The 25,493-nt window shown below is 36.6% G+C and overlaps 1 protein-coding gene across 3 annotated transcripts in view; it reads left to right on the top strand.

The window, feature by feature from the left end:
* Positions 1 to 25,493, top strand: part of GOLGA1 (golgin A1) — a 63,333-nt gene that overhangs the window by 2,038 nt on the left and 35,802 nt on the right. For all 3 annotated transcript variants that reach the window (XM_036748873.1, XM_036748875.1, XM_036748874.1), the window contains 8 exons: positions 237 to 554; positions 3,255 to 3,345; positions 6,324 to 6,398; positions 7,406 to 7,503; positions 9,506 to 9,538; positions 11,575 to 11,703; positions 12,357 to 12,526; positions 13,023 to 13,134. In XM_036748873.1, coding sequence (XP_036604768.1) covers positions 420 to 554; positions 3,255 to 3,345; positions 6,324 to 6,398; positions 7,406 to 7,503; positions 9,506 to 9,538; positions 11,575 to 11,703; positions 12,357 to 12,526; positions 13,023 to 13,134 — 843 coding nt within the window. In that variant the 5' untranslated portion in view covers positions 237 to 419. The remainder of the gene's footprint in view (positions 1 to 236; positions 555 to 3,254; positions 3,346 to 6,323; positions 6,399 to 7,405; positions 7,504 to 9,505; positions 9,539 to 11,574; positions 11,704 to 12,356; positions 12,527 to 13,022; positions 13,135 to 25,493) is intronic.

The following is a 25,493-nucleotide window of genomic DNA, read 5'->3' as shown; positions in this document are numbered from 1 at the left end:
ACATGGTTATCTTTAGTTTTATATCTTGAATAATATGAATAGATGAAAAATGTATTACAGCTTTTTTTGGTTACCTTAGTAGCTTCATCCATTTATCTTTGTTAATTTTATGTTGTTAACTGTATTTTATTATTTATTTGTCTAAAACCTGAAGCCCAAAACTACCGCCACCACCCACATATCCTCCAAAAAAGATTGTCCACAGCTCAGAACTCTCTCTTTTTTGCTTTGTGTAGATAACTGTGATGTCTTGAACCCTTGGAAGGTTTTGCAAGTTCATCAGGTTTAAATGGAAATTTTGGCTGCTGGAGCTTCTTGATGGCCCTTCAGTGATTCGCCAGTAAATTCTAGGTCATCGTTGCGTTGGTTTAGTGCTGGTTTGGGGGGAGAAGTCAACGAGGGTAGACCTACTGTGGAAAATGTTTGCCAAACTTAAAAAGAAGATTGCAGAGGAGGCTGCCATTGCACCACGGCCAGGAGGAGCTGCTCGAATCCCCAGGTCTATCAGCAAGGAGTCAGTTGCTTCTGTGGGAGCTGACTCAGGAGATGACTTTGTAAGTAGCTCTTCCTTCTTTTGGTTATTTAGCATGACCCATGGGTATGGCCTTGTAGATGTTGTTTTTCTTCACGACTTAGAGGATTTTTTTGATAAGGGCTTTCTTTTGGTCTATGTATTTTTACTGGATTTATTAATTTTAGCCACATAAACAGTTTAAAGTCTCACTCTTCTTATTTTGGGATTTTTCTCTTGTTGTGTTTATCCTTTCTCGAAGAGGACCGTGACATCAGGGAAATGATGACATGACTTGCAGTTGACTTTGATTTGAGTGAGGGAGGGCTGTGCAAGGTCACCTGTCTCACTTTCTCCTCCAGAGACATCTGGGTCTAGTGGCCTGATATTCACCAGGACAACAGATAGCCCAGGATGCATTAGGAGGATTTTTCTCTTAGTTATGAGCAGATCACCCTCTTTTAGGTTTAAGATTAGGAAAAACTTCCTAAAAGGACCAAAAAATGGAATGGGCAGCTTTGGGAGATAATTGGAGCCTCCTTACAGAAGGTCAGAAATAAAAGATTGGATGTCCACTTGTTCATAATGGTTTAGAGGATCTTTGGTCTGTTATGGTTTGGATTAGATGGCTTCTGAGGCCTGTCCCAATTCTGAGATTTCCTGTGTTCTCCATATTCCTCTTGGATTCTGAAAAATGTGTGTCCCTGGCTACTATTTCCTCAGGTGTATTCATTTTGAATGTCACTGATTATCTTTTTATGAATACTGGGCATTGTGGTATGAGACCAGGTGTATTAACTATTTGTCTATCTACCCTGCATTCTTTCTCATTGAATTGCTAAGCTTATCAGTTGTGACTTTAGTGGAGAAGGTGGAATGGGCACATTTCTTTAGTCTTAAAAACTAATTTGTTGTTTAAAATATTGAAAAAGTAAGAAGTCAGTGCGTTTGAGGAAATGATATACTTGTGGATTACAGAGTTCCTTTGTTGAGTGACTGAAGCAGTCTTTCAAGTCAGATGACTCTTTCAATTTTTATGCCATCTGGATCCTGGGTCTAATTACAAAGCAGTGGTTGTTATTGTACGTTGTAGGTATATATCAGCAGGCTTCTAGACTTGAGTTTGCATTGGCTGCTAGGTATAACAGGAAATACAAGTACACTTGTGCATCAGGCAGGAGGATATAGAGTTACCAGTACTAATGCTCTGGCACGAGACCTATTTTTCCTTGATGCTAGATTGCAGCAAGAGCAGTCTTTTCTAATAAATCAGGGCTGACTTTTGTAACAGAAAGCCATATACTTAGAAACTGTACTTGAGAAAATATCTTTGGGTCTTCTTACTTCATTTATTTGTCCTACTAATTATATATCTAAAATAGATTATTCACTAACAACAGTAAAGTTCCCCATACCTCTCCCTATTGTGTTAAAACAGTCTGAGTTTTTGAATAAGGTTAACTCAGCCTCAGGAATTTCTGCCAGTATCATTGGTATTTTCTTAGTTGTAGACCTAGTCTTTTCTCCTCATTTAAAGTAGATAAATTAATTCTTGGTCTCTATTACCATATTCCTTTTAGGATTGGATGCTTTGGAAGAGGATATTAAGAAGTAATTTACTTTTAGGATTGTTGCTTTGAACATATTTTATACCTTATATAAATATTTTGCCTCTGCCACTTTACGATCTTGAGTAAGGTCACTTCCCTTCTCTTGGCTTCATGTTACTCACCTGTCTGATGTGAGAAGGCTAAAACTAGATGATCTCAGGGCTTTCATTTATCACTAACATTCTATTAGTCTATGAGTTTACAATGGTGTAACAACAGTGTTGCTAGCGGCTGTTGTGAGGGTGAAAGACCAACAACAAGAGCACACAGAAGGGCTGCTAGCCCAGGTTCTTTGATCTGCTTTTCTAAGGAAAGCAATTTAAAGGGGTTTACAGTCTCACTTTAATCAAACATACATATATCATTCACTTAGTTCAGGGGGAAGAGCCAGCACCCTGAACTTCAGAGCAAATACAAACAGAAATTACAAACATACATTATATAAACAGAGCAAATAACACAAACCAGTCTATCCATAACAATACATAGTTACCAGAGAAGCACCAGCATCTGGGTTTTTCCAAAGGTGGGGCGCGGTGCTCCAGTGGCTACCCAGAGTCTCCTCTGGTCAAATCACACAACGCTCTTCCAGTTAGTGAGAGCCCCAAGCAAAATGCTGACCTCTGAGTTTATATACCCTTCTTAGGGCCTGAAGGCTTCACACCTAATCAGCAAAAGGGTGTGGGCCAGGGGCTTTGCACCTAGTAAGACTTAATCAAAGGCACTTGATTAATTTAGCTTTCTAAAAGAGAAAACAGTAAGAAAAAAAAAGTCCCACCTTAATTACCAATGCAAATGAATTTCTTCTAAGCAATCTGTATTCTAAGAAAGAGTCACATATCTTATGGGACTTTCTGAAAGAGACATTCAAGCTCATATTATTTATCCACAAACACTTTCTAAGATCTATAAAGTACAGGAACACAGATAGTGTTATTTCCACTTTACAGGCAGAAAAATAGAGAAGCCAAGGGACTTTTCTAAGGTCACGTAGTTAATAGCATAGCCCTGCCTTAAGTAGACTTGTCTGAGCAGAAGTTCTGGTTCACTGTTTACTTCTCAAAATTACTTTAAAATTTTTCCTAATTTGACTCTCCAGAAATGTTTGAACAGTATTTTTTATAACTTGACAGGCTTCAGATGGAAGCAGTTCTCGGGAAGACCTTTCATCCCAGTTATTTAGAAGAAATGAACAGATAAGGAAACTAGAGGCCAAACTTTCTGGTAGGTTCATTAACTTGTAACAAAATAAACACAATATCCCTGTGTCTTAAAAAGGCAAAAAAACATAAACTGTGTCATAATTTGGATTATACCTGAATTAGAGATTGTCTTTACAGGGCTTAGTTTATCAGGCATACTATCAGTTTCTTTTCTAAATGAAAAGTGAGGCATTTTGAAAACAAATTGTTCTCTTAGGGCAGATTATTTTAATCACACAAAAAGTCCTATTTTCTACTTGTGATCTCATAGGTGTGGGGATGCTCCTAGTGCAGAAACTCCCTTCCACTGATGCATATTGACAGCTCATCTGTAAGTTATAGTCTTAGAGCTGCCTAGGACTCTGAGAGGTTAAATGATGGGCCCAGGGTCACATAGGTAGTATGAGAGGGAGAAAGATTATGAATCCAGGTTTTTCTGTCTCAGAGGGTGACCCTCTATCTGCTAAGCCACACTGGGCTTCTAAATGCATGTAGTAGAGTGTGAGCTTTTGTCTGAGGACTTAGGAAGTGAGCACATTCTCAATTTCATCATTATTTTGCGTTGTAGTACTTGCATTGGAATGGCTGAAGGCAAGAAACATTTAAAGCAGAATTGATTTTGATTTGAGTTCAGGCCAAGTCATGGACTATGTGTTAGTCTTTTGATGAGGACCAAACCAGATGAGTGCCAAGAAGCTAATCATCAAAATGTTGCCCACCTGGGGATGAACTTTTTGAGTCACAGCAGTTTATGAAATCTTCTCATAAGACTGAGGAATTACAATATGTATTGGAAGTAGCACCTAAATCAGTAAAATTAAAGATCATTGAAGTAAGATGGACCTTTAATAAAATTAGTACAGTGAAGTTTATATAGCAACACTGATTTTCATAAAACTAAGTAAGCATAAATGGTTATCAAATGCTTTCACATATTTTTTATTAAAGCTGTGAAAGTTAATTTTCTTTTTCTAAACAATTGAATTTAGCTTCTATTATCCAGGTACTGTAGCGAACACTCTAGAGATCATGTACCACCTGAACTACATATATATGTAGTTATTCTTTTATGTGAATGGGAGTGGTCTGGAGATATACTTTTTGTAGCTCTTTCTGTGTTTCCATGACTTTCTGATTAGAAAGGAAATAATTAATATCCTTGCCCTCCATTAATTGTAAATTCAATTCTCTGACTTGGGTTTTTTCTTCTTAGGTTAAAGCAAGAGTTACTTAGTATACATGTTAAAGATTGAAAAGCTAAATCAACCTTTACTGGTTAAAGTGGCTTATAGCCATGGAAGTATATGGCATTATAATGTTCATGTAAGACAAATATGCCCTTTTGCCCAAGATAACTCCAAGAAGAGGCAGTAATAATGAAGGCAGTACGGCAAGCAAAGGAATGATAAACCTTCTGAACAAGAAAGGAAAGGAAATCTTAAAAATGTACCTGGGAATTCCATAACAAAAATTTTGGAATCAAGGTATGATTCCTTGCTAACAGGGAATATTTTTGTATAGCATTGATGACTTTATGCAACTTTGTAACACATTTCCAGTAGTAGTATTTGGACCATCTTTAATTTCCAGTGGTATTTTTCTTACTCCAACACTTGTCTCCAGACAATAGTTATTATTAATATTTGTTTGGAAGTTAGAGTTTTTTCAGTATTCCTTTTACTTTCTCTGTCCAGTAAGGCACAGTTTCTTCCTGATGAATAGAGTATCTCATGTTGTTATAACTGCAGACTGATCCTATTAAAGACTTTACTTCTTTGGACACTCTAGGAATATCTTCTTTGGCTTGTGTTTTTTGTGCTTTCAGTCTTATGGCATTCACCTAATAATACCCTTTTTATTAGGATTACAGTGATAGACTGTTGAATTCACTAATAGGTTTGTAATGAATTCATTTATGTCATTGTTACTAAGGCTGTCTTCCACTAAAGACTTCCTATTTTACTTTATCTTGGGATGGAGGTGGTCAACCCTAGATTCTAGAAAACTGTTTCATCAGATCCTAAGATCTGATGGGTCTAGCCAAATTGGAAAGGTCTCAGTGTGGACCCAGTAAATAAATCATGAATTCATTGTCAGAAGGCTAGCCTAGCTAAGTGTAAAGATCACATAGAGTTTTGATATGTGTGTGATAACTATTTTTAGCCTTTATCTACTAAGGCATGGAAGAGTTGCCATGATTATTAGTGGAAGAAATACACTGATAAAATCACAAATCATTGAAATATTAAAATAGGCGGTATTTTATATTTCTTTAAATCAAAATAATGTTATTCTGTTTCCTTCCTCCCCCCCCCCCCAAAAAAAAAAACCTCCAGAAAATTGGAAAGACAAATTAAGTGTTCAGACATAGGTTTTGTAGGAATAATTTACCTGTTGAAGGATGGTTGGGTTTTATTGTGGAGTCTGGGAAATGAATAAACTTCCCTGAATATCCAAGTTTATATTAACATTTCTTCTTGGATATGGCAAGTGTTGATTAGATTCCACTGAGCCAAGAGCATCATATTCCTACAACATTAAGTATTTATACTCTGAGGTCCCACTGGCATGCTGTTAACTGAGCCAGAATGTTACTTTCATGTAGTTTTGCTCAGCTGTTTTGAAAGACTGTAAAAGTGTGGACTGCAAATAGGTTATTTAATGAGTTGCCAGCTATCTCATTTATACAGCCAAAAAGAGAAATGGGGTCATGAATTTTGAAAAGTAATAATTTTAGTAGCGGAGCATGATAATTAGAGCTGGTACTTGTTCTCTTGAATTAAGTAGGATCTCCTGTTTCCATTCAGTGTTTTGTACCATAATTAATTTGTTGTAGAACTGTTTGCTTGTATTGCTCATTATTAAGGAGAAGCTCCCTACCTAGTTTTCCTTAAGTGATTTTCAATTTCAGAAAATCATGATCCTTTTCAACTCATTTTTTAATTTCCTTTCCCAATATTTGTCCATTCCTGGTCTGTGCATCTCCCTTCCTTACCCAAGAGTATGCTGAACAGGTGCGAAACTTGCAGAAGATAAAAGAGAAGCTTGAAATTGCATTAGAGAAACACCAGGATTGTACGTATTCTTTTCCTGTTTTTTTTTCCAGTTGGTTAAGTGTTAAGTCTTTTTAATAAAATATTCTGGATTTTCTTTCCCCTTAAAAATTGAAATCTTTGAAAGTAATATAACCAGCAATATATTTGGTATGATATTTGACCACAAATACATCCTTTTTAGACAAAAAGTGTAATTTACATTTATGTTGAATAGATGGGAATGATTGTTATTTTCTTTCCTGGGCCAGTTTCTTGATATATTAAAACCTAAAGTTGATTATTAGCTTCCTTCAGTTGTCATCCAATGACAAGAGGTTAAGCTCTAGTCTCAGGAGAGCTGGCTTTTAGTCTTAGCTCCACAGGTGACCTGCTCTTTAACATAGAAGCCCCTGGTGGTTATAGTAGTAATAATAGATCACATTTATGTTATGTTTTAAGATTTACAAAATCTGTTACATAATTGATACAAGGGTCTTGTGAACTAAATAGTATATGGATTATTGTGTCTGAATTTAGGAAACTTTATGTCTAATTTTAGGAAATTTTGCCTCAAAGAGACCAAATATGACTTGCCCAAATAATGACAGAGTCATTATGTGAACCCAGGTCTACACATTCCAAGTCCGATGTACTATATGGCCTTCCTTCTAAGAAGATAATATAAAATTTGCCTAGATTGATGAAAGAGAATATATTTTAAGTCCTTTGGACACCATAGGAGAGAGATACTGAGTGTAGTATAGATCATGGTAGTATATTATTTTAGTGTAATTTATGCTTGATATAATTACCCCTAGTGTCCTCCGGGGGAATAAATGTCTACTTTCCTGAACATTACTGAGCCCAGCAGGTCATGTTTATTGATAATAGTATTAACATAGTCCAGTTCAGTTCCAACTTCCATCATCTTTGTGCATTGTGCCCACCTTTCTGTAGGTGAGTGTCTTAAAGTAAGTTCTGGTGCAATCTAAGACAGGTTGAGCCTGAAATATTCTCACTTTTTAAATAAAGACTCTCTGTTAACAGCTTCCATGAGGAAATTTCAAGAGCAGAATGAAACATATCAAGCCAACAGAGCCAAAATGGCAGAAGGAATGGCTTTGGCATTAGCAAAAAAGGACCAGGTAATGCATACATGGTTAGGCCCAACCAAAAAAATTTTTATTTATTAGTGGTATTACAGAATTATGACAAATGTTTTTATGATAGCTAAGGATAAAAAGAATTACACAGATTCTGTGACTTATCTTTGGACTTTGGGATGGGGAAATAGAAAAAACAGCCTGATTTTAGTAGTGAAATATGTGCCAGGGTCTAAAAGACCAATGAGATTCTTCCATGTCCAGCTACAGGTTTATGGAGTGGAGAAAGAAAATACTACCCTAGTAGCATCCTCACTTACTGGAGGTCAGACTTTCATTTATGCTGGTGAGATGAGTATGTTTTTTTTGTACTCCTAAAACTTGAAAGTAAGCAGTTTATGTGGTTTCTATAAAACACATGCAGTAGAGTGCCTACAGTTCACTTTTTTAGGAGAAGTTTTTGAGCCATCGTTCAATACTTGGAGATTCAGTTTGCACAGAGTTCTAATGACCTCAGTAGACTCAAAAGGGAAGAACATGAGGCAGACACACTAGCAAAGGAGTAGTAACTATCAGCTTTGTGGCAAGGGAGGAGTCAAAAAAAATACCTTATCATAACCTAGTATAGAAATTATGAATTAGAATGACAACTTAGAGCCATTAAAGAAAGATTAAGTTATGAGATTTTGTGGGTTTTTTGGATTGAGTTTTGAAGTTTTAGAAAGTGCTTTGCATGTATTATTTCATCTGATTCTCATTATAATCTTGGGAGGGGGCAGGAACTACAGGTATTATTTCTGTTTTACAAATTAAAATGGTGAAGTTTGAGGGAGGTTAAGGTAGTTAATTACCCATGGCCACACAATGTACTCTGTTTAAGGAAGTGAAGAGGTATGTTCTTCAAGAACAGGTTAAAAATGTTTAAGTTGTGGCAATTAAAATGGTCAACTTTATTGACCATTTATTTTTGGAATACTCTTTCTGTCAGTGATATCTGAGGAAATAAGTTACAGCTATATTTTAGAAGAGGTGGTATTTTGGAGTGAAGTGGGGAGTTGGCAGTCATGGGCCATTGGGACATAATAGTAATAATAGTTAATGTTGTTTAAATTTGCTTCTCTGCAAAAAAAAAAAAATCTGCTTTTAAGGTGGTGGTTTTTGTTTTTTTAAGTTTTCTTCTCTGTAATAACTAACAAATAGTGATTTAAGGTTGCAGAGCAGTTTACAAATATTATCTCATTTAATCTTCACAACAACCTTAGGAGGTAGGTACTATTATTATCCTCTTTTTAACAGATGAGGAAACTGAGGCAGAGAGGCTAAGTGATAGCTAATAGGTGTTGAGGCTGGATTTAAACTCAAGCCTTCCTGACTCCAGGACCAGCACTCTCTCCACTGTACCACCTCACTGCCTCTATGTAATTTTTTACTTCCTGGTGCTAGCATCTGTTTGGCAAAGTGAAAAGAGGACATAAAAATTATGACGTAATAGGAAAGTGTGTCCAGGATTGATTTGGCTTTTTTTTTTCTGATCTCCTTTAGTGTGGGAAATATAATATGGTTGATCCTTGTTCCTTTGACTTATACTAGATGGTGCATTGTATGGGCATACCTCTCATAACATTGCTCTAATGTGTTATTGCAATAGCACTACTGGTTATAGTGTAACCAAACCCCATGTGAAATTCTGTTGTAATGTTTATACAGCTATTATTATTATTAAAATGCTATTCCTTTAGGGTTAACCACTCTCACTTCCCAGCAATAATGTTTCTCCTAATTTCAAGTTTTAGCAAAGCTGTTGTTAAGTGAGATATACCTTTCTAGAACTAAGTGTTACACGTTTGCTTTGGTGTCAGTAGCTGGTTAAAAATCTATAGCCTTTGTCCTTTTGTAAACTTTCATTAAGTTTATTTTGTTGTTTCAGTTGTTTCTTAATATTAAGCCAAGTTAAATGTTTTGTAACAAAATTTTTTTCTTAAAATCTTGGCATTCCTGTTCTTTAAAACTATAATCATTTTTGTGGTTTTCTTGTCTTTTTTAGGAATGGGCAGAGAAGTTGGCTCATCTTGAAAAAGTGAGTTGTATTACTGTTTTTCTCAGGAGTTAGATGTTTGTCTCTGGATTTGAGAAATCTGTTCTTTGGCTTGCAACAAATGAGGCACCACAGTAGCAGAGCCAAACCTGTGGGAAGTAAAGCTGATTGGAAAATCTCTTTGTATTCTCGTTTTTTACTAGTTAAATTTGGGAATACTTAGAGAAGTATCAGAATGGAGAGTGTTCTGAGGTCTCAGCACCCAGTTGCTAAAAAAGAACCTCTCCTAACTGGGTAATGTTCAGAGAAGTTAACTGCTCCAGTAGCCCTAGGCATGCCCTGAAGTGTCCTCTGCAGACCTTAAGATGTTTCTTCTTAGCTCTCCAAATGGAGACAAAGTTTGCTTTCAAACCTAGGATGGAAAAAGCACATTTTTAATTTCAGATGATCAGTAACATCAGCTATTCACATGTTCTGCTACTAATCCGTTCTTTCTCACTGAATATACACTCTCTTCAAATATAGTGAAGCATGGAAACCTTCACTTACCTTTTAGCATGAGGTAGCCAGATCTAAAATCCATCCACAGAAACTCCTTGGTTATCTGAAACTAGGTTTGAATACTACGTAATTTGCACATAACACTGAGTTAAGATAGGGGCTTTCTGAAATTGTTTTCTCCCATGTCTTTCCTTATCAGGAATAGCTCATGTTTGAAAACATTGTTTCCCAAACTAATTCCCAAACACAGAACACAGGTAGACATATGGTGGAATCTACTAATGCTGGTCTTTAGGTCTTAGAATAAAAGACTAGCCAGGGAAGTTTCAAAGCCGAAGAGGAGACATTAATCCTCAAAGTTCTTCCTCAATTAGTCTTGAGTATTTTCATATGCCAAAATTGCTACCCCTAATTGGCATTTTTGATAAATGTATAATTTAATTTTTTTGAGTGAGAAAACATCATTGCCAACAAAATTTTCTTAATGAGTTCCTGTGACATGGAGTACTGGGGTTTTGTGAAATATAATTGCAAATCATGCCCTCAATAAAACCACAAATTTCGTTGATGATTACTCTCTTAGGTGAAGAGATTATTTGGGTCAGATATTCTCAAGCTAAAAGAAATGTTGTAAAAGTTGTGGTTCTTAAACTATTGAAAACCATTGAGTTAAGTTAACGAACTAGACTTTATTTTTGTATTCGTAAGATAGGAGATAATTCTAAATAAAATTGGACCTAGGTTCCCTTCATTTGATTCTATGAAAAATCATCTTTGGGGCTAATTATAGGGCGATGAAAATGCTTGTCTAGTACTTTTAAACCACTTTGAATATAGGCAATAGTAAATCTTGTAGATGATTTTAATCTTTTTAAGTTAGAGATAGAAATAACTGATACATTTGTGATCCTTTACAGTAATTTGTGGTCAACAAATTTGGCTTGCTGACACCCTTCATGCTGAATTGTTGTCAGTTTAGCTAGAATTCCACTTGAATATATTGTAATTTTTAAAGGCATTCAGTCTTTTGGTTTTTTTTTGGAGGGGGGAGATTAGGCAGTTGGGGTTAAGTGACTTGCCCAAGGTCACTCAGCTAGTAAGTATCAAGTGTCTGAGGTCGAATTTGAACTTAGGCCCTCCTGACTCCAAGGCCAGTGCTCTATTCACTGAGCCACCTGGCTGCCCCTTGGCATTCAGTCTTGATCCAGTTATTAGTCAACCAGTTCAGGATGTCATTGTGCATGGAGAAGGGGAATGGCAGTTTGGAACTGATGGTCAGATTTAGTTAACTGAATGTTTCAGATAATCTCAGTCTTCATCTACCTCATCCCTGGCCTTTTTAGAAAATTTTTTATTAATTGAACATTATTGCTAACTATTAAGTCTTGGTCACAGTTGTAATTCTTATCAATGTTATTGTTAATATAAAATATTAAAAGGCTGTTAATATTATAAAGCTATTAACATAGAATATTCACCTAGGGACTTTATTTTAGGGAAAAAAATTTTTTTGACAAACCCAAACCAAACCACTTGCTCTCTTAGTGCCCATGATAGTGTCTTGTTTTTTCAAATAGGATAAAAGGCTGTTGACAGCTCAGTTACAGGAAATGAAGAACCAAAGTTTGAATCTATTCCAAAAGAGGGACGAAATTGATGAATTAGAGGGATTCCAGCAGCAGGAGCTGGCCAAAGTCAAGCACATGGTGAGCATCTCAGTTAAGTATATCTAGTGGGAACTTAATAAAATATTTTTGAAGAGATTAATCTTACTTGATGAAAGTTAAAACAAACACCAGTAGTTACTCTAGGACATTGCCATTCAAGTCTTTTTAGTTGTTGATACATATACATTTTTGTTCATATACACTGAAAATCTTTCATGTCTTTTGCACTACAATTGATTCACTAAAATACTGTATAAAATTATTGTGCACGTATATATAATTTCCTTAGGAGCTTATAAGTTCACCTTGCTTAGATTTTTTTTTCTAAAAATGTAAACTGTTCAAGGTGGCCTCTTAGCATCAATCCATGTTTACTCTCAACGTTAACATCTTAATAGCTTTAAAATTTTTGTTGATGATTTTTACATGATATTATTTATCTCCTAATAAATTCCCTCAACCCAAAGAACTCTTCACTATAATGAAAAACAATCAAGCAAAAAAAAAATTTATACAACATTTTACACCCATGGTTCCCAACTCTGTACTGAAAGGTGGAAACTGTGTTCTGGTCTATTCTCAGAGTCCAAAATTGGACATTACATGTAAGTTGAGTTTAGCTGCCTTTTAGTATTTTTTTTATTGACATTATTATAGCCACTGTGTGTATTCTTTATTTTGCAACTTGAAAGCTTTTGAAAAAGGAAGAAAGTCTGGCGAAAATGGAACAGGAGATGGAGGCAAGAAGCAGAGAATTGAGTCATGCACATGAGGAACTGTTGGCCTCTATTCAGGTCTCTTCAGATTTAAGCTGTGAGCTGGAGATTTTGCAGAGGCAGTATTCGGCGCTGGAAGAACAGAGGTTATTGCTTGGTCTATGGGGCCGATAGGGATTGGTTTTGATAACATTCTGAACTTAGCTGGCCTATGCTTTTTTCCCAGTTTCACCTTGTAATATTCTTTTGAGTTCAGTCCATTCCAGGGACTGAATTCGTTCTACCTTGCCTGTGCCTCATACATGAGTTCAGCATTTGGTTCTAGGTCTGTTGTGACAGCAAATCTAGTTCAGCCTGGGATCACAAGACAGCTGTAGACAGAGCTGCCTCTTCCCCTGCAGTGTAATGGCTTATTCTTTGATCAATGTTGAGTAAGCATTTGTGTCTGTTAGTGAAGAATTTCTCACAATTGCTTAGTTAGGCCCCATCTCTTCTTGTATCCTCTTTTAAGGAAATCAGAGGGAATAGTCTCAGTTAATTGCATTTTAGATGGGCATGAGGTTTTTGCATGCAGAACCTATTTTAGCTGAGTTATCCAGATGTGCTCATTACATGCTCTGTGTGTTTTCTTTTCCAATTAAGAGATCACTTGTTGGCTGCAGAAACAGGTGCAGAAAGTAAGATCACTACTTTGGAACAGAGGGAACAGGAACTACAAATGTTCATTCAGCAGCTTTCTGTTGATTTGCAGAAGGTGAGTTATGGAAGAGAACCTGGCTTTCCCTGATTCATAAAACACAATACAACAGATTTAATTATTATGTATTCTAATGTATATAAAGTATTGTGCTGGCCATTGGGGAGATATAAAATTCATGTGGGACAAAATCCTTGCTTTCAAGATGCTTAGAGTTGAGTTCAGGGTTAGCACATACATCCTTAGGAATAATGCACACTACTACAGGGTAAGTGCAGTAGAGAGGTGCAAAATCCATTGCTATGTGAAGTCTCAGGAGGAATGCTACTTACATGAGAGATTAGAGATAGCTTCCTTAGGAGGGAAGTTTGAGTTGGGCTTCAAAGGATGGACAGAAATTCATTTGTCCGTGAGGTAGAGAGTAAGGCCATTCTTAGAATAGGACAAAGGGACAGAGGCAAGAGTGCAGGGCAGTGGGGTAGGGGAAAGTGGTGAGTTATTCTCATGTCCCTTGTAGGACTGTTCCATAGCTAAGCTTGCAGGAGCAGTAAGTGTAAAACTGCAGTTTGGTATATAGTATGTGCCTATACCAGCAGTTGATGAAAAATTTAGTGTTTGGTTTTAAATTATAAGAATATCTCATTTATATTATATTTTAGAGTTTACATAGCATTTTCTTAACAACCCTGTAGGTTAGGGTGTGTTTTTTTTTCATATGATAGATGAGGAACCTAATGTTCACGATCGTATCTAGTGAAAAAGCCAGAACTTGAACCCCATTCTCTTGCCTCTAGGCTCATTGTTCTTTTCCTTCTACCACAATGCTTGGAGAGGAGATGACCATCTAGTTGAGGAATTGAGTTTACCTTACTTAAGAGAAAGTGAGGGGGAGTCTAGCATGGTGATTCTTGTTCTAACAGATTTTCTGAATCATTGATGCATTTTTATCCGTTAGCCATGTCAGTAAAAAGAACCTGGCTGCCCTTTGACTTCACAGAAAAACTTCCTGATCTTCAGAATTCAAAGTAATGATAAAGGTCCCTCCAGACTTCTGTAGAATACAGAATTTTCCAATCTGATTGTTAATCCAGTTGACATGTTTATCAATAATATAAACTAATAATTGTAGTGATAATTTGTTTTTAACAAATTTTTCGGCAGTGTGTGATTTATAGAGTGATAGCTGGGGTGGAGGTATGGGTTAAGAATCGGGTGTTAGTGGCTGACATTAGAATTTTGAAAATTAGGGAATTTGTATTCTTATAAAACTTTAAAAGTGCTTTATAAAAATGAGTTACTACAATGATAAATATATTTATAGAGTAGTTTTAAGGTTCTCAAAAGCTTTTTTGTACAATTGCACTTTAATATTCATAGGACAAGCATAATTATACCCATTTTAATAATGGTTTTTGGTCCACATCTATGCTTTTGTTGATGTAGAAAGCTCTAGATAAGCAAACTTTCTGCTAATACAATTCTTCAGTTCCGCGACTTAGATACTTAGAGAGTTAGGGGCAGCTAGGTGGAGAAGTGAGTAGAGCATCGGCCCTGGAGTCAGGAGGACCTGAGTTCAAATTCGGCCTCAGACACTTGACACATTTACTAGCTGTGTGACCTTGAGCAAGTCACTTAACCCCAATTGCCCTGCCTTTCCCCCTCCAAAAAAACAAAAACAGATGCAGTGATACTTACAGAGTTAGCAGTCATACTGAGAGGTTTAGTGACTTGCCCAGGGTCACACAGTCAGGATGTGTCAGAGACAAGACTTCAGTCCATGTTGTCTTGACTTAAGAGTTCCAACATCAGCTCTCTATCCACTATGCCACCTTATCTTTTAATGGTAGTAGATGTAGTTTTAGCTGTAGTTGTAATTGTCTTCATTATTGTTGTAGTAGCAGTAAACAGAAATTTCAGCTTCTCTGTAAACCTGGAATATGGCCAGACCTGATATGATTCATAAGTATTGACTCAGATGCTTCACAGTGGTACAGGGATTACTGGCAAAGATTTTACCAGCTTCTTTTCAGATGCAGATCTGATCGCACCTTTCTCAATAGAAAGCATTTTATTACTAGAAGATGAAAACAAAAGCAACTCCTCCAAATACATGCCAGTGACATTTTTATATACTTTAAAAAAAAGTATTTACAGCTTATATCACTAAAAAAAAAGATCTCTATACACAACAAAATAATATATTGACTGAGGATTAAAAAGGAGGGTAGCACAAAGTCCCAGGGGTTAGAGTCTTTGAGTGAACAACTATTTGTTAACCACTTCCTCTGGATGGGGCACAGAAGTGCTTGGGATACAGAATGAATGGCAAAAAAGGCTTACATTCTAATGAGGGAGACAACACACAAACAATTACGCACACACAAGATATAAATAGGATAGAGGGAAAATGATCTCAGAGGGAAAGCACTAGCAGTGGAGGGGGAAAGACTGCTTATAAAAGGTGAGAGTTGAGCTGAGTCTTGAGGGAAGCCAGGAGGCAGAGGTGAGAAGGAGAGAGCATTCTGGGCATGGAGGACAGTCAGTGAAAATGGATTTGGGAGATGGAGTGTGTTGACCAACGAAGAACAAGGAGGCCCATGTCACTGGATCATAGCGTATGTGGAGGTGAATAAAGTGTAAGAAGACTGCAAAGGACTTTTAAAAGTCAAACAAGAGGATTTTATATTTAATTATGGAGGTAATGGGGATCTGCTGGAGTTTACTTAGTAGGGTGTTGACATGGTCAGACTTATGCTTTAGGAAGATTAGTTTAGCAGCCGAGTGGAGGATCGAATGGGGAGACAAGGTTTGGTTTCCAACCAAAAAGCTATTGGCACAATCCAGGCAAGAGAAGATGATGGCCTACACCAGCATGGCGATTATGTAAGTGGAGAAATGGGGTCATATAGGGGAGATATTTTGAAGATAGAAACAGTAAGATTTGGTAATATATTCAAAATGTGAGGTGAGTGTAGTTGAGTGGTGAAGGATGACACCAGGTTTATGAGCCTCGTAACTGAGAAGATGATGATTCTACCCCCTGCAGTAATAGGGAAGTTGGGATGAGGGGAGGGTTTAGAGAAAGACAATGATTTCAGTTGTGGACATGTTCAGTTTAAAATGTATTTGCGACATCTAGTCGAGGTGTAGTTGGTTGTTGATATGAAACTGGAAATCAGGAGAAAGGTTAGAGCTGGACAAGTAGATTTGAGAATCATCTGCATAGAAATGATAATTTAATCCCATGGAAGCTGATGAGAACACCAGTCAAGGTAATTTAGAAGCATAAGATGGTATGTAGAGATAGACTCTTGGGCAGTACCCATGGTTAGTGAGTGTGACCTAATGGAAGATCCAGCAAAGGAGACAAAGCTGAAGTCATCTGACAGGTAGGAGAACCAGGAGAGAACAGTGTCAAGAAAAACCAGACAGGAGAGAATATCCAGAAGAGAAGAAGAACAGTGTCAGAAATTGCAAAGAGTTCAAGAAGAATGATGACTGAGGTGGCCATTAGATTTTACAGTTATGAGATCATTATAAAAAGCAACTCATTCCTTTGGTAATTGTTGAACAAGCTGTCATGACAGCTCTTAACATTTATAGTGCCTTTTGATTTTTACATAGCCTTTCAGTTCCTCACTCATGGCTTATTTGTGTACTAGCGATTGTATAAAATATACCCCAGTATGGTCAGAATACTAGAGTACCTGAAATTCCAAATGGAAAACTGTTTTTAGAACATACCATCAAAGCAGTTGTTTCAAGAATGATTGATATAAAACATGGCATTTTCAAGGGAACCATTTAAACTCATTGTAGTTCTGTATAGTCTAAAATCTATTATTATTTCTCTTAAATACAACTTCAGTATTCCAAATTAAAGAGTGAATTGAACCAAAACATCTTATTAGTCATTTGAAGGACATGGTAATATCACACTATAATAGCTCCACTGAGAAAGACATTAGACAGATCCTTCATCTCATAGAATCTTCCTCTAATATTATCAAAATGTCAGTTGGAGACAATAAGTTTAAAATTCTTAATGTACACCAAGGAGAGAGATGGAGAGCTTCAAGCTTGAATTTGGAGGTCACGTTGAATCAATAAATGAAAGTAATATCTACAGATATTTTGCTGTCCTCCAGGCAAGACACATTAGAAATAAAGGCTGTGGCTGACTATGTTAAGAGACTTGTTGTCAGCGTAAAATCAAAACTGAACAGGAAGAACATATTTAAAGCAATTACTACACAATACCAATTTTAATGACCATTTTTAAAACTATAAAATGAACTGTAACAAATTTGGAAAGTGTCCTCACCAAAATCCATACAACCTTAACAAAATTCAGGGTCTGTCATCCAGAGGTAGCTATAAAAAGATTAACACTTCATCACCAAAGAGGAGGTAGAAAAATAATATGTTTGCAAAGCAAGTAATAAATAGGTTGAAAAAATCTACAGAAATACTTGTGAAATAAGCAGTTGTCAGTAATAAGCAGATTACAAGCAATTATAAAGACTGACAATAGATACTACCACTGAATTTGTACAATGAACCTGAAAGCGGTTTCCCTCTGGATGCAGCCTGTAAAATGGCTTAGACTCAAGTCTGGGTATGTACTGAGGATGCTTACAGTGAACCTAAGAGGAACACTTGTATCCTAATATTTTATTCAGCTTTAACAAAGAACAGTTATTTTACCACCTGTCCAAAGTCTGTAGAATGTCAAATATAAAAGAGTAATAGGATAGTGACTTGATTCTGGACCATTGCTATCAGTTCTGCCACCAAAAATAATAAGATGATGATAATATTAACTCCCACAATATGAAACAAACTTTGGGTGCTGTTACCCAAAGTTAGCCATAAAAAGGTTAACACTTCCTCGTCAATAAGGAAGAAAATGAATGAAAGATATTTTCAGGGGCAGCTAGGTGGCGCAGTGAGTGGAGCACTGGCCCTGGAGTCAGGAGGATCTGAGTTCAAAAGCGGCCTCAGACACTTGACACACTTACTAGCTGTGTGACCTTGGGCAAGTCATTTAACCCCAATTGCCCTGCCTTCCTCCCTCCAAATCCTCCCCCCCCCCAAAAAAAAAGAAAGATATTTTCAGAGCAGATGATTAAGAGGTTAAAAACAACCAAGATGTTTATGGAACTGACATCACTTTAAAAAATGCTGGTAAAGGCTAATAATAGGGACATGCCACTCAATGGGGCAAATGTATCCAGAAGTGATTTATACTTCCAAATGGGCCTGTGAAATAACTAAGATCCAAGAGTGAAATCAAAAGGCCCATAATCAGCAACATCCACATGAATTCCACCAACAGTGTATCAGGAAGCGTTTAAGAAATGGCTGAGTCTTAAGGATTTGTTTACAGGATTTACAATGGATTTATGTTAGTGATGCAAGTACAGGTTTTACCACCAGAAATTACAGGAAGTTTACTCTTTCAGAGTTCAGACTTAATTGATCGATGCGCACTTTGTAAGAAAGTGATAGAAACTGCAGCATAATCACTATAACAGGTTGTAAAAATTCCCCTCCTGCTGATATTGTAGAACACCTGGTGGTCAGAGCCTTGCATTAAAAGCTCACCCTCCTTCATAAACTAACAGCTGACAAATACCCGTATGACAAATATAGACCTCAAAATATCCTCGAGAATTCTGGAAGTAAATTACACTAGAACTAGAGTATTAGGACAAAGGAAGTTTCTGCTCTCAATTACCCAGACATAATGCTGGTTCATAAACATTTAAGAACATTTTTAATAGATGTCTTCATACCAGATGCTCATAATCTCCTAACTACATGGAATTAAAGTTTTAAATGTGTAGAAACCTAGTGAAAGAAACCAAAAACCATGTTGAAGCAAGGCTGAAGTACATGTTCTCCCTGTCATTCTTTCTAGTACTAGAATTGCCCCAAAGTTCCTTTCTATGAGCTTACAGAAGATTTGACATTCTAATACTTATGTCTGTTTTTTTTTAAAAAGCTGTTCACCTGCACAATAGTTCATAGAACATTAGATCTAAAAGAGTAACAGCAACATAATGACCTTTCCCAGGCCCATTTCTATTTGAACTTCATTGAATAAAGATGAGAATGAGATCATAAAAACAATAATTTTTACACTGATCAAAGCAGATTATTCAAGGAAATATATGTCACTGTAGACCATAAAAGCTTAGCAAGATATGACCTGGTGGCTGTAGTTATTCTTCAGAAGCTTGCTATTTTTCATAAACCAGCAGATGACAAATCCCTGTTACACAAGTGTAGACTTTACAAAATCTTTGAAATTTCACTAGATAAACTGGAATTGGACTGTTGAGACAGAATTGTTACCCACAGTTGCCCAGATAATAACTACTCCATAAAATAAAAATTAAATTAGTGAATATCAACTTAATAAATTATCTCTCCGCTACATCCAGAGAAAGCTTTCAAAATGTAGAAACTAGCAGGAGAAATCAAAATCATGCAGAACAGGATGAAATACATATATGCATGTAGTTTCTGTCATCCTGACTGCCACTGAGGCTGGCCTATTTTCTATTTGAACTCCAATGAAGAAAAGGTGAGAGGAACCAGATGAGGATCAGTAAAAACAGCTTATGTTTATGTAACATGGTAAGATTTGACAGTGTTTTATTATAGATTTATTATTTGAGCCTTATAAAAACCCCATGAGGTGGGTGCTGCAGACCTCTTTGATCCTTCTTGTACCCGTTAGGAGACAGACTTAGAGGTGAAGGAGACCTCCAGGGTCACACAGCTGCTATGGGTCAGAGCCCAGGCCAGAATACAGATTTCCAGATTGCTTTCACGATGCCTTCCTGGATCACTTCTGGCCAAAGGCAGGCGGGGCTGCTGTGGTCTCCCCTACAGTCTTCTCACCAGTCTTTTCCATTGCTCTAGAAAAATACTCGAGCACCTAGGCCTTTGCTTTGGCACCACTGACTGAGAAGGGCATGGATGGGCACTTGATTGCTTTGCTCTAGACTCCTTCATGTCTGCTGGATCTTCCTATTCCTTGAGGTGAATAGGGAATGTTGTTAAGCAGAAACTTCAGCTGATGCTCCGGGGGGAAGGGCCAGTTCCCCATTTTCAGTTGCTTGCTCTTTCTGCCAGCAAGTCACATTCCTATGAATCCTAGAAGAATTACTCCTTAGAATCCCTTCACTTCATGTGATCATTCCATGCTGACCTCCAACCCACCCCCAGCAAATCATCATATACAAAGCCATGCATGAATATCTCTTCCAAAGCACGTTCACTGGAAGTGGATTTACTTATTCAGTAAGTGAAGTGAGTGTAGAAATGGAAAGGCACCGCAAGTTATTTCTTGGTCCAGGTTTATTCTGAGTAGCAAACTAATGTCTTTGTAGGTTTTTTTTGGTATTCTTACTCTCAAAGTCTTACCAAATCATTCTTGGTCCTATTTCTACATTTTCTATAATATTTGACAATAAGTTGCATCTTTTGTTCTGTGATATTTTAGTTAATAGAGTCTTTGTGATGTTTTTCATTATTCATTTGTTACACTGTTACAATCTTGGAATTTTAGAGCTGGGAGGGACCTACCCATAAAAAATATACATTATTCAGAAAACTAACTCTCCTTCCCCAAATTGTAGGCTCAGATTACCACAACTTGTTCTGAGAAGAGGTTGGTCACGTTGCAGGCTGAGCATGAGTGTTTGAAGCTTGAGAATGAACAGCAGAATCAAAAGGTAGGGGAGCGTAGGACAGCAGAGGGAATGACAAAACCGAAATAACAGGAAGCAGAAGAGCAGCGGCAATGATGGTGAGAGATCACATAGTCTCCTGGTAGAAGGGCCCTGGATTTCTCATCAGAAGTCTGGGTTCATGTTTGGGCTTTGGCTCCTCAGCTGTATGACTGGCCAAGTCACCTTACCGCTTTGACTCTCCTCCTCTTGAATAAAATGGGGTTGGCATTAGCATTTAGCACTCAAAGTAAGTGAGTTGTTCAGGCATTTACCTAGATCCCAGAACCTCCCTAATATCTACATCAAGGATTTGAGCTTTGTAAATTTGAAAACTGCATAGAAATGAGGGCTATTAAATGTAATCTATTGCTCTAGCATTTATAGTTTCAAAGTTGGATTTCTCAAGATGAGGTCCACTAAAGTACATTGTCCTTAGGGCTGTGGAGTGACTTAGAGTAGGACCTAGCAGCTACTCACCCTGGCCACTTCTTTTTATTAGTCCAGTCTCCTAGGCTCAAAGATAACAGCTCCTAGGGCTGACCAAAAACAGCTCTTCAGGGACTAAAAAACCAAACAAAAAACCCACATTAATGCCAAATGCAAAGGAAATGTCCAAGGAGTCCAACTACTGATCTTACTGCTCACCTGCATCTAGGGCCTTCATTGGATTCCTCCTTCCTGTTCTTTCCAAGTAAACGTTTTTCATCCTACAGAACTCACAGCCCCGTCTTCCAGCACTTGTGCCAGCAGTCTTTGAACCTGCTTTTTTGGAGTGTCCTGGCTAACAGCTCCTATAGCCAATAGTGCCTGTATTATTAGCCCATACCTTGCCATCATTTTTGTTCTCTGCAGCTCCAGGAAAATGAAAGCATCCATAGAGTCCCTAGAAGCCAATGTGACATAGTCATTGCGTCATAAGACCTAGAACTGGAAGGGAAGGGACCTTAGAAATTATCTAGTTCAACCCCATCATTTTGTTTTTTTAAAATCGATTTTATTTTCAGTCCTAGATTTACTCCCTTTCCCACACCTCCCCACCCATTGAGAAGTCAAGAAAAACAAAACCCAGTACAAATATGTATAGTAATACAAAACAGATTTCCACATTAGTCATGTTCACTAAAAAATTTTGGTATATGAATGTGATGGAATATTATTGTGTTATAAGTGATGAAGGGGATAGTTTCAGGAAAACTCTTTCTTGCCCAATACTAATTGTTTTGACAAATAAAGCTGTGTAGTGTAGTTTGAGGTCTGGTACTGTTTAGTCCTTTTTCTTCCCTTTTTTTTTTTCATTGATTCCTTTGATATTCTTCCCTTTGTTCCTCCAGATGAATTTTGGTATTATTTTTTTCCAGCTTTGTTAAGTAATTCTTTGGTAGTTTGATTGATATGGTACTGAATAGGTAAATTAATTTTTAGTGTATTGGCTTAGCCTAGCCATGATTAAACAACATTTATTCAGTTACTTAGACATCTTTATTTGTGCGTAAAGTGTTTTGTAATTGTGTTTGTATAATTTGTTGTTTGGGTCTTGGCAGGTAGATTTCCAAGAATTTTAATAGTGTCCTTGGTTATTTTTTTTTCTCTTTATTCATTTTTTTAAAATCTCTTTTTTTAAAATTTTTTTTTATTTTTAGTTTACCACACACGGTTCTACATAATTTTGAGTTCCAGATTTTCTCCCCCCCCTCTCCCCCCTCCCTCCCCAAGACGGCATGGAATCTCATTTAACTACCATGTATAAACTTCGCATTGAATTAATTTATACACTAGTCAAGCTGTGGAGAAGAATTATGACCAATGGAATGAATCATGAGAAAGAAGAAACAGAACCAAAAAAAAAAAACCCATAAACAAAAACAAAAGAGAAGCAAAAAAGGGGAGCATGTAGTGTGCCTCAATCTGTATTCAAACTTCACAGTTCTTTCTCTGGATGGAGATAGCATTCTCCATCGTGAGTCCCCTGGAGTTGTCCTTGCACCTTACGTTGCTGAGAAGAGCGAAGTATGTCAGGGTTGGTCCTCACGGAATCCATATATCTGTGGTTGTGTACAATGTTCTCCTGGCTCTGCTCCGCTCACTCAGCATTATGTCATGTAGGTTTTTCCAGGTTGTTACAAAGTCCGTATCATCCCCATTTCTTATGGCACAATAGTATTCCATCACCTTCATATACCACAGCTTGTTCAGCCATTTCCCAATTGATGGGCATCCCTTTGATTTCCACTTCTTGGCTACCACAAAAAGAGCCGCTATAAATATCCTTGTACATATGGGTCCTTTTCCCGCTTTTGTGATTTCTTTGGGATACAACCCTAGAAGTGGTATTGCTGGGTCAAAGGGTATGAACATTTTTATAGCCCTTTGGGCATAGTTCCAAATTGCTTTCCAAAATGGCTGGATCAGCTCACAACTCCACCAGCAATGGAACAGTGTTCCAATTTCTCCACATCCTTTCCGGCATTTATCATTTTCCTGTTTTGTTATTTTAGCCAATCTGACAGGAGAGATGTGGTATCTAAGAGTTGTTTTTGATTTGCATTTCTCTAATCAGTAGTGATCCAGAGCATTTTTTCATATGCCTATAGATAGCTTTAATTTCTTCCTCTGAGAACTGCCTGTTCATATCCTTTGACCATTTCTCAATTGGGGAATGGCTTGTATTCCTATATATTTGGCTCAGTTCCCTGTATATTTTAGAAATGAGGCCTTTATCAGAGATACTAGTTGCAAAGATTTTCTCCCAATTTTCTGCTTCCCTTCTAATTTTTGTTGCATTGGCTTTTTTTGTACAAAAACATTTCAATTTGACATAATCAAAATTATCCATTTTGCATTTTGTAGTGCTCTCTATCTCTTGTTGGGTCATGAATTCTTTACTTTTCCATAAATTTGATAAGTAAACTATTCCTTGCTTTCCCAAATTACTTATAGTATCAGCTTTTACTCCTAAATCATGAACCCATTTTACATGTGAATTCTATCAAACATTTAAAGAACAACTAATTCCAATACTTTGTAGACTATTTGGGAAAATAGGTGAAGAAGGAGTCCTACCAAATTATTTTTATGACACAAATATGGTACTAATACCCAAACCAGGTAGAGTCAAAACAGAGAAAGAAAATTATAGACCAATTTCTCTAATGAATATTGATGCAAAAATTTTAAATAAAATATTAACAAAAAGATTGCAGCAACTCATCAATAGAATAATACACTATTACCAGGTAGGATTTAGTCCTTGGTTATTTTAAATAGGATTCTCTGTCCCATCCTGCTGGGTTTTATTGGTAATATACAGAAATCTGGGTGCTTTGTGTAGGTTTGTTTATATCCTGCAATTTTGCTGAAATTTGTAGTTTCAGTTAGTTAGAATTGACTCTAGGGTTCTAAGTAAACCAGCATATATATATAAAAAGTTATAATTTTGTTTCCTCATTGCCTATGCTTATTTCTTCAATTTCTTTTGTTTTTGTCTTTTTGCTGTAGCTAGCATTTCTAGTCCAGTTTTACATAATAATAGTGATTGTGAGCATCCTCACTTCACCTCCTGATCTTATTGGAAAGGCATGTAGCTTATTTCCATTACAGATAATGCTTGCTCTTGGTTTTAGAGAGATATTAATTATCATTTTAAAGAAAGCTTCATTCATCCTGTGTTTTCCAGTGCGATGAGTGTTAAATTTTGTTAAAAGATTTTTCTGCATCTCTTGAAACAATCGTGAGATTTTTTTTTTTTTTTTTTTTTTTTTTTTTTTGCTTTTTGGCAGGGCAATTGGGGTTAAGTGACTTGCCCAGGGTCACACAGCTAAGTACATGTGTCAAGTGTCTGAGCCCGGGTTTGAACTCAGGTCCTCCTGACCCCAGGGCTGGTACTCTACTCACTGCGCCACCTAGCTGCCTCGTTGTTTTTGTTATTAAAATGGTCATTTATGTTTACAGTGTTTCTAATATTGAGCCACCCCTGCATCACTGTTAGAAATAGTGCATTATTTTTGTGATATGTTGTATAGTCTCATTGCTATTATTTCATTTAATATTTTTGTATTAATATTCATTGGGGAAATTGTTCTATAATTTTCTTTCTCTGTTTTGACCTTCCTTGGTTTAAGTATTAAGAAATATTATATTTGTGTCATAGGAGGAATTTGGTAGTACTCCTTTACCAGTTTTTTTTCAGTTTATGTAGTACTGGAGTTATATGTCCTTTAAATATTTGGTAGAATTTGCTTATAAATCCGTCTGGTCCTGGGTTTTTTATCTTAGAGAGTCTACTTATGTCTTGTTCAATTTCTTTTTTTAAGATTGAATTATTTAAGTATTCTATTTCCTGTTCTTTCAATCTGGGCAGTTAAATATAATTTTGTAAATATACATCCATTTCATTTAGATTGTCAGTTTTATTGGCATATAATTGGGCAAAATAACTCCTAATTGCTTTTATTTCTTCTTCATTGGCTGTGAATACATCTTTTTCAGTTTTGATACTAGTGATTTGCTTTTCTTCTTTAAAAAAAAATTAGACAGTAGCTTATCTGTTTTATTATTTGTTTCTTCAAAAAACAATTCCTATTTTATTTATTAATTCGATTTTTTTAGCTTTCAGTTTTGCAGATATCTCTTGAGTTTCAAGATTTCTATTTTGATATTTAATTGGGGGGGTTA

Source organism: Trichosurus vulpecula, chromosome 3, assembly GCF_011100635.1.
Source record: "Trichosurus vulpecula isolate mTriVul1 chromosome 3, mTriVul1.pri, whole genome shotgun sequence".
NCBI lineage: Eukaryota > Metazoa > Chordata > Mammalia > Diprotodontia > Phalangeridae > Trichosurus > Trichosurus vulpecula.
This window is presented reverse-complemented; position numbering and strand designations above follow the sequence as displayed.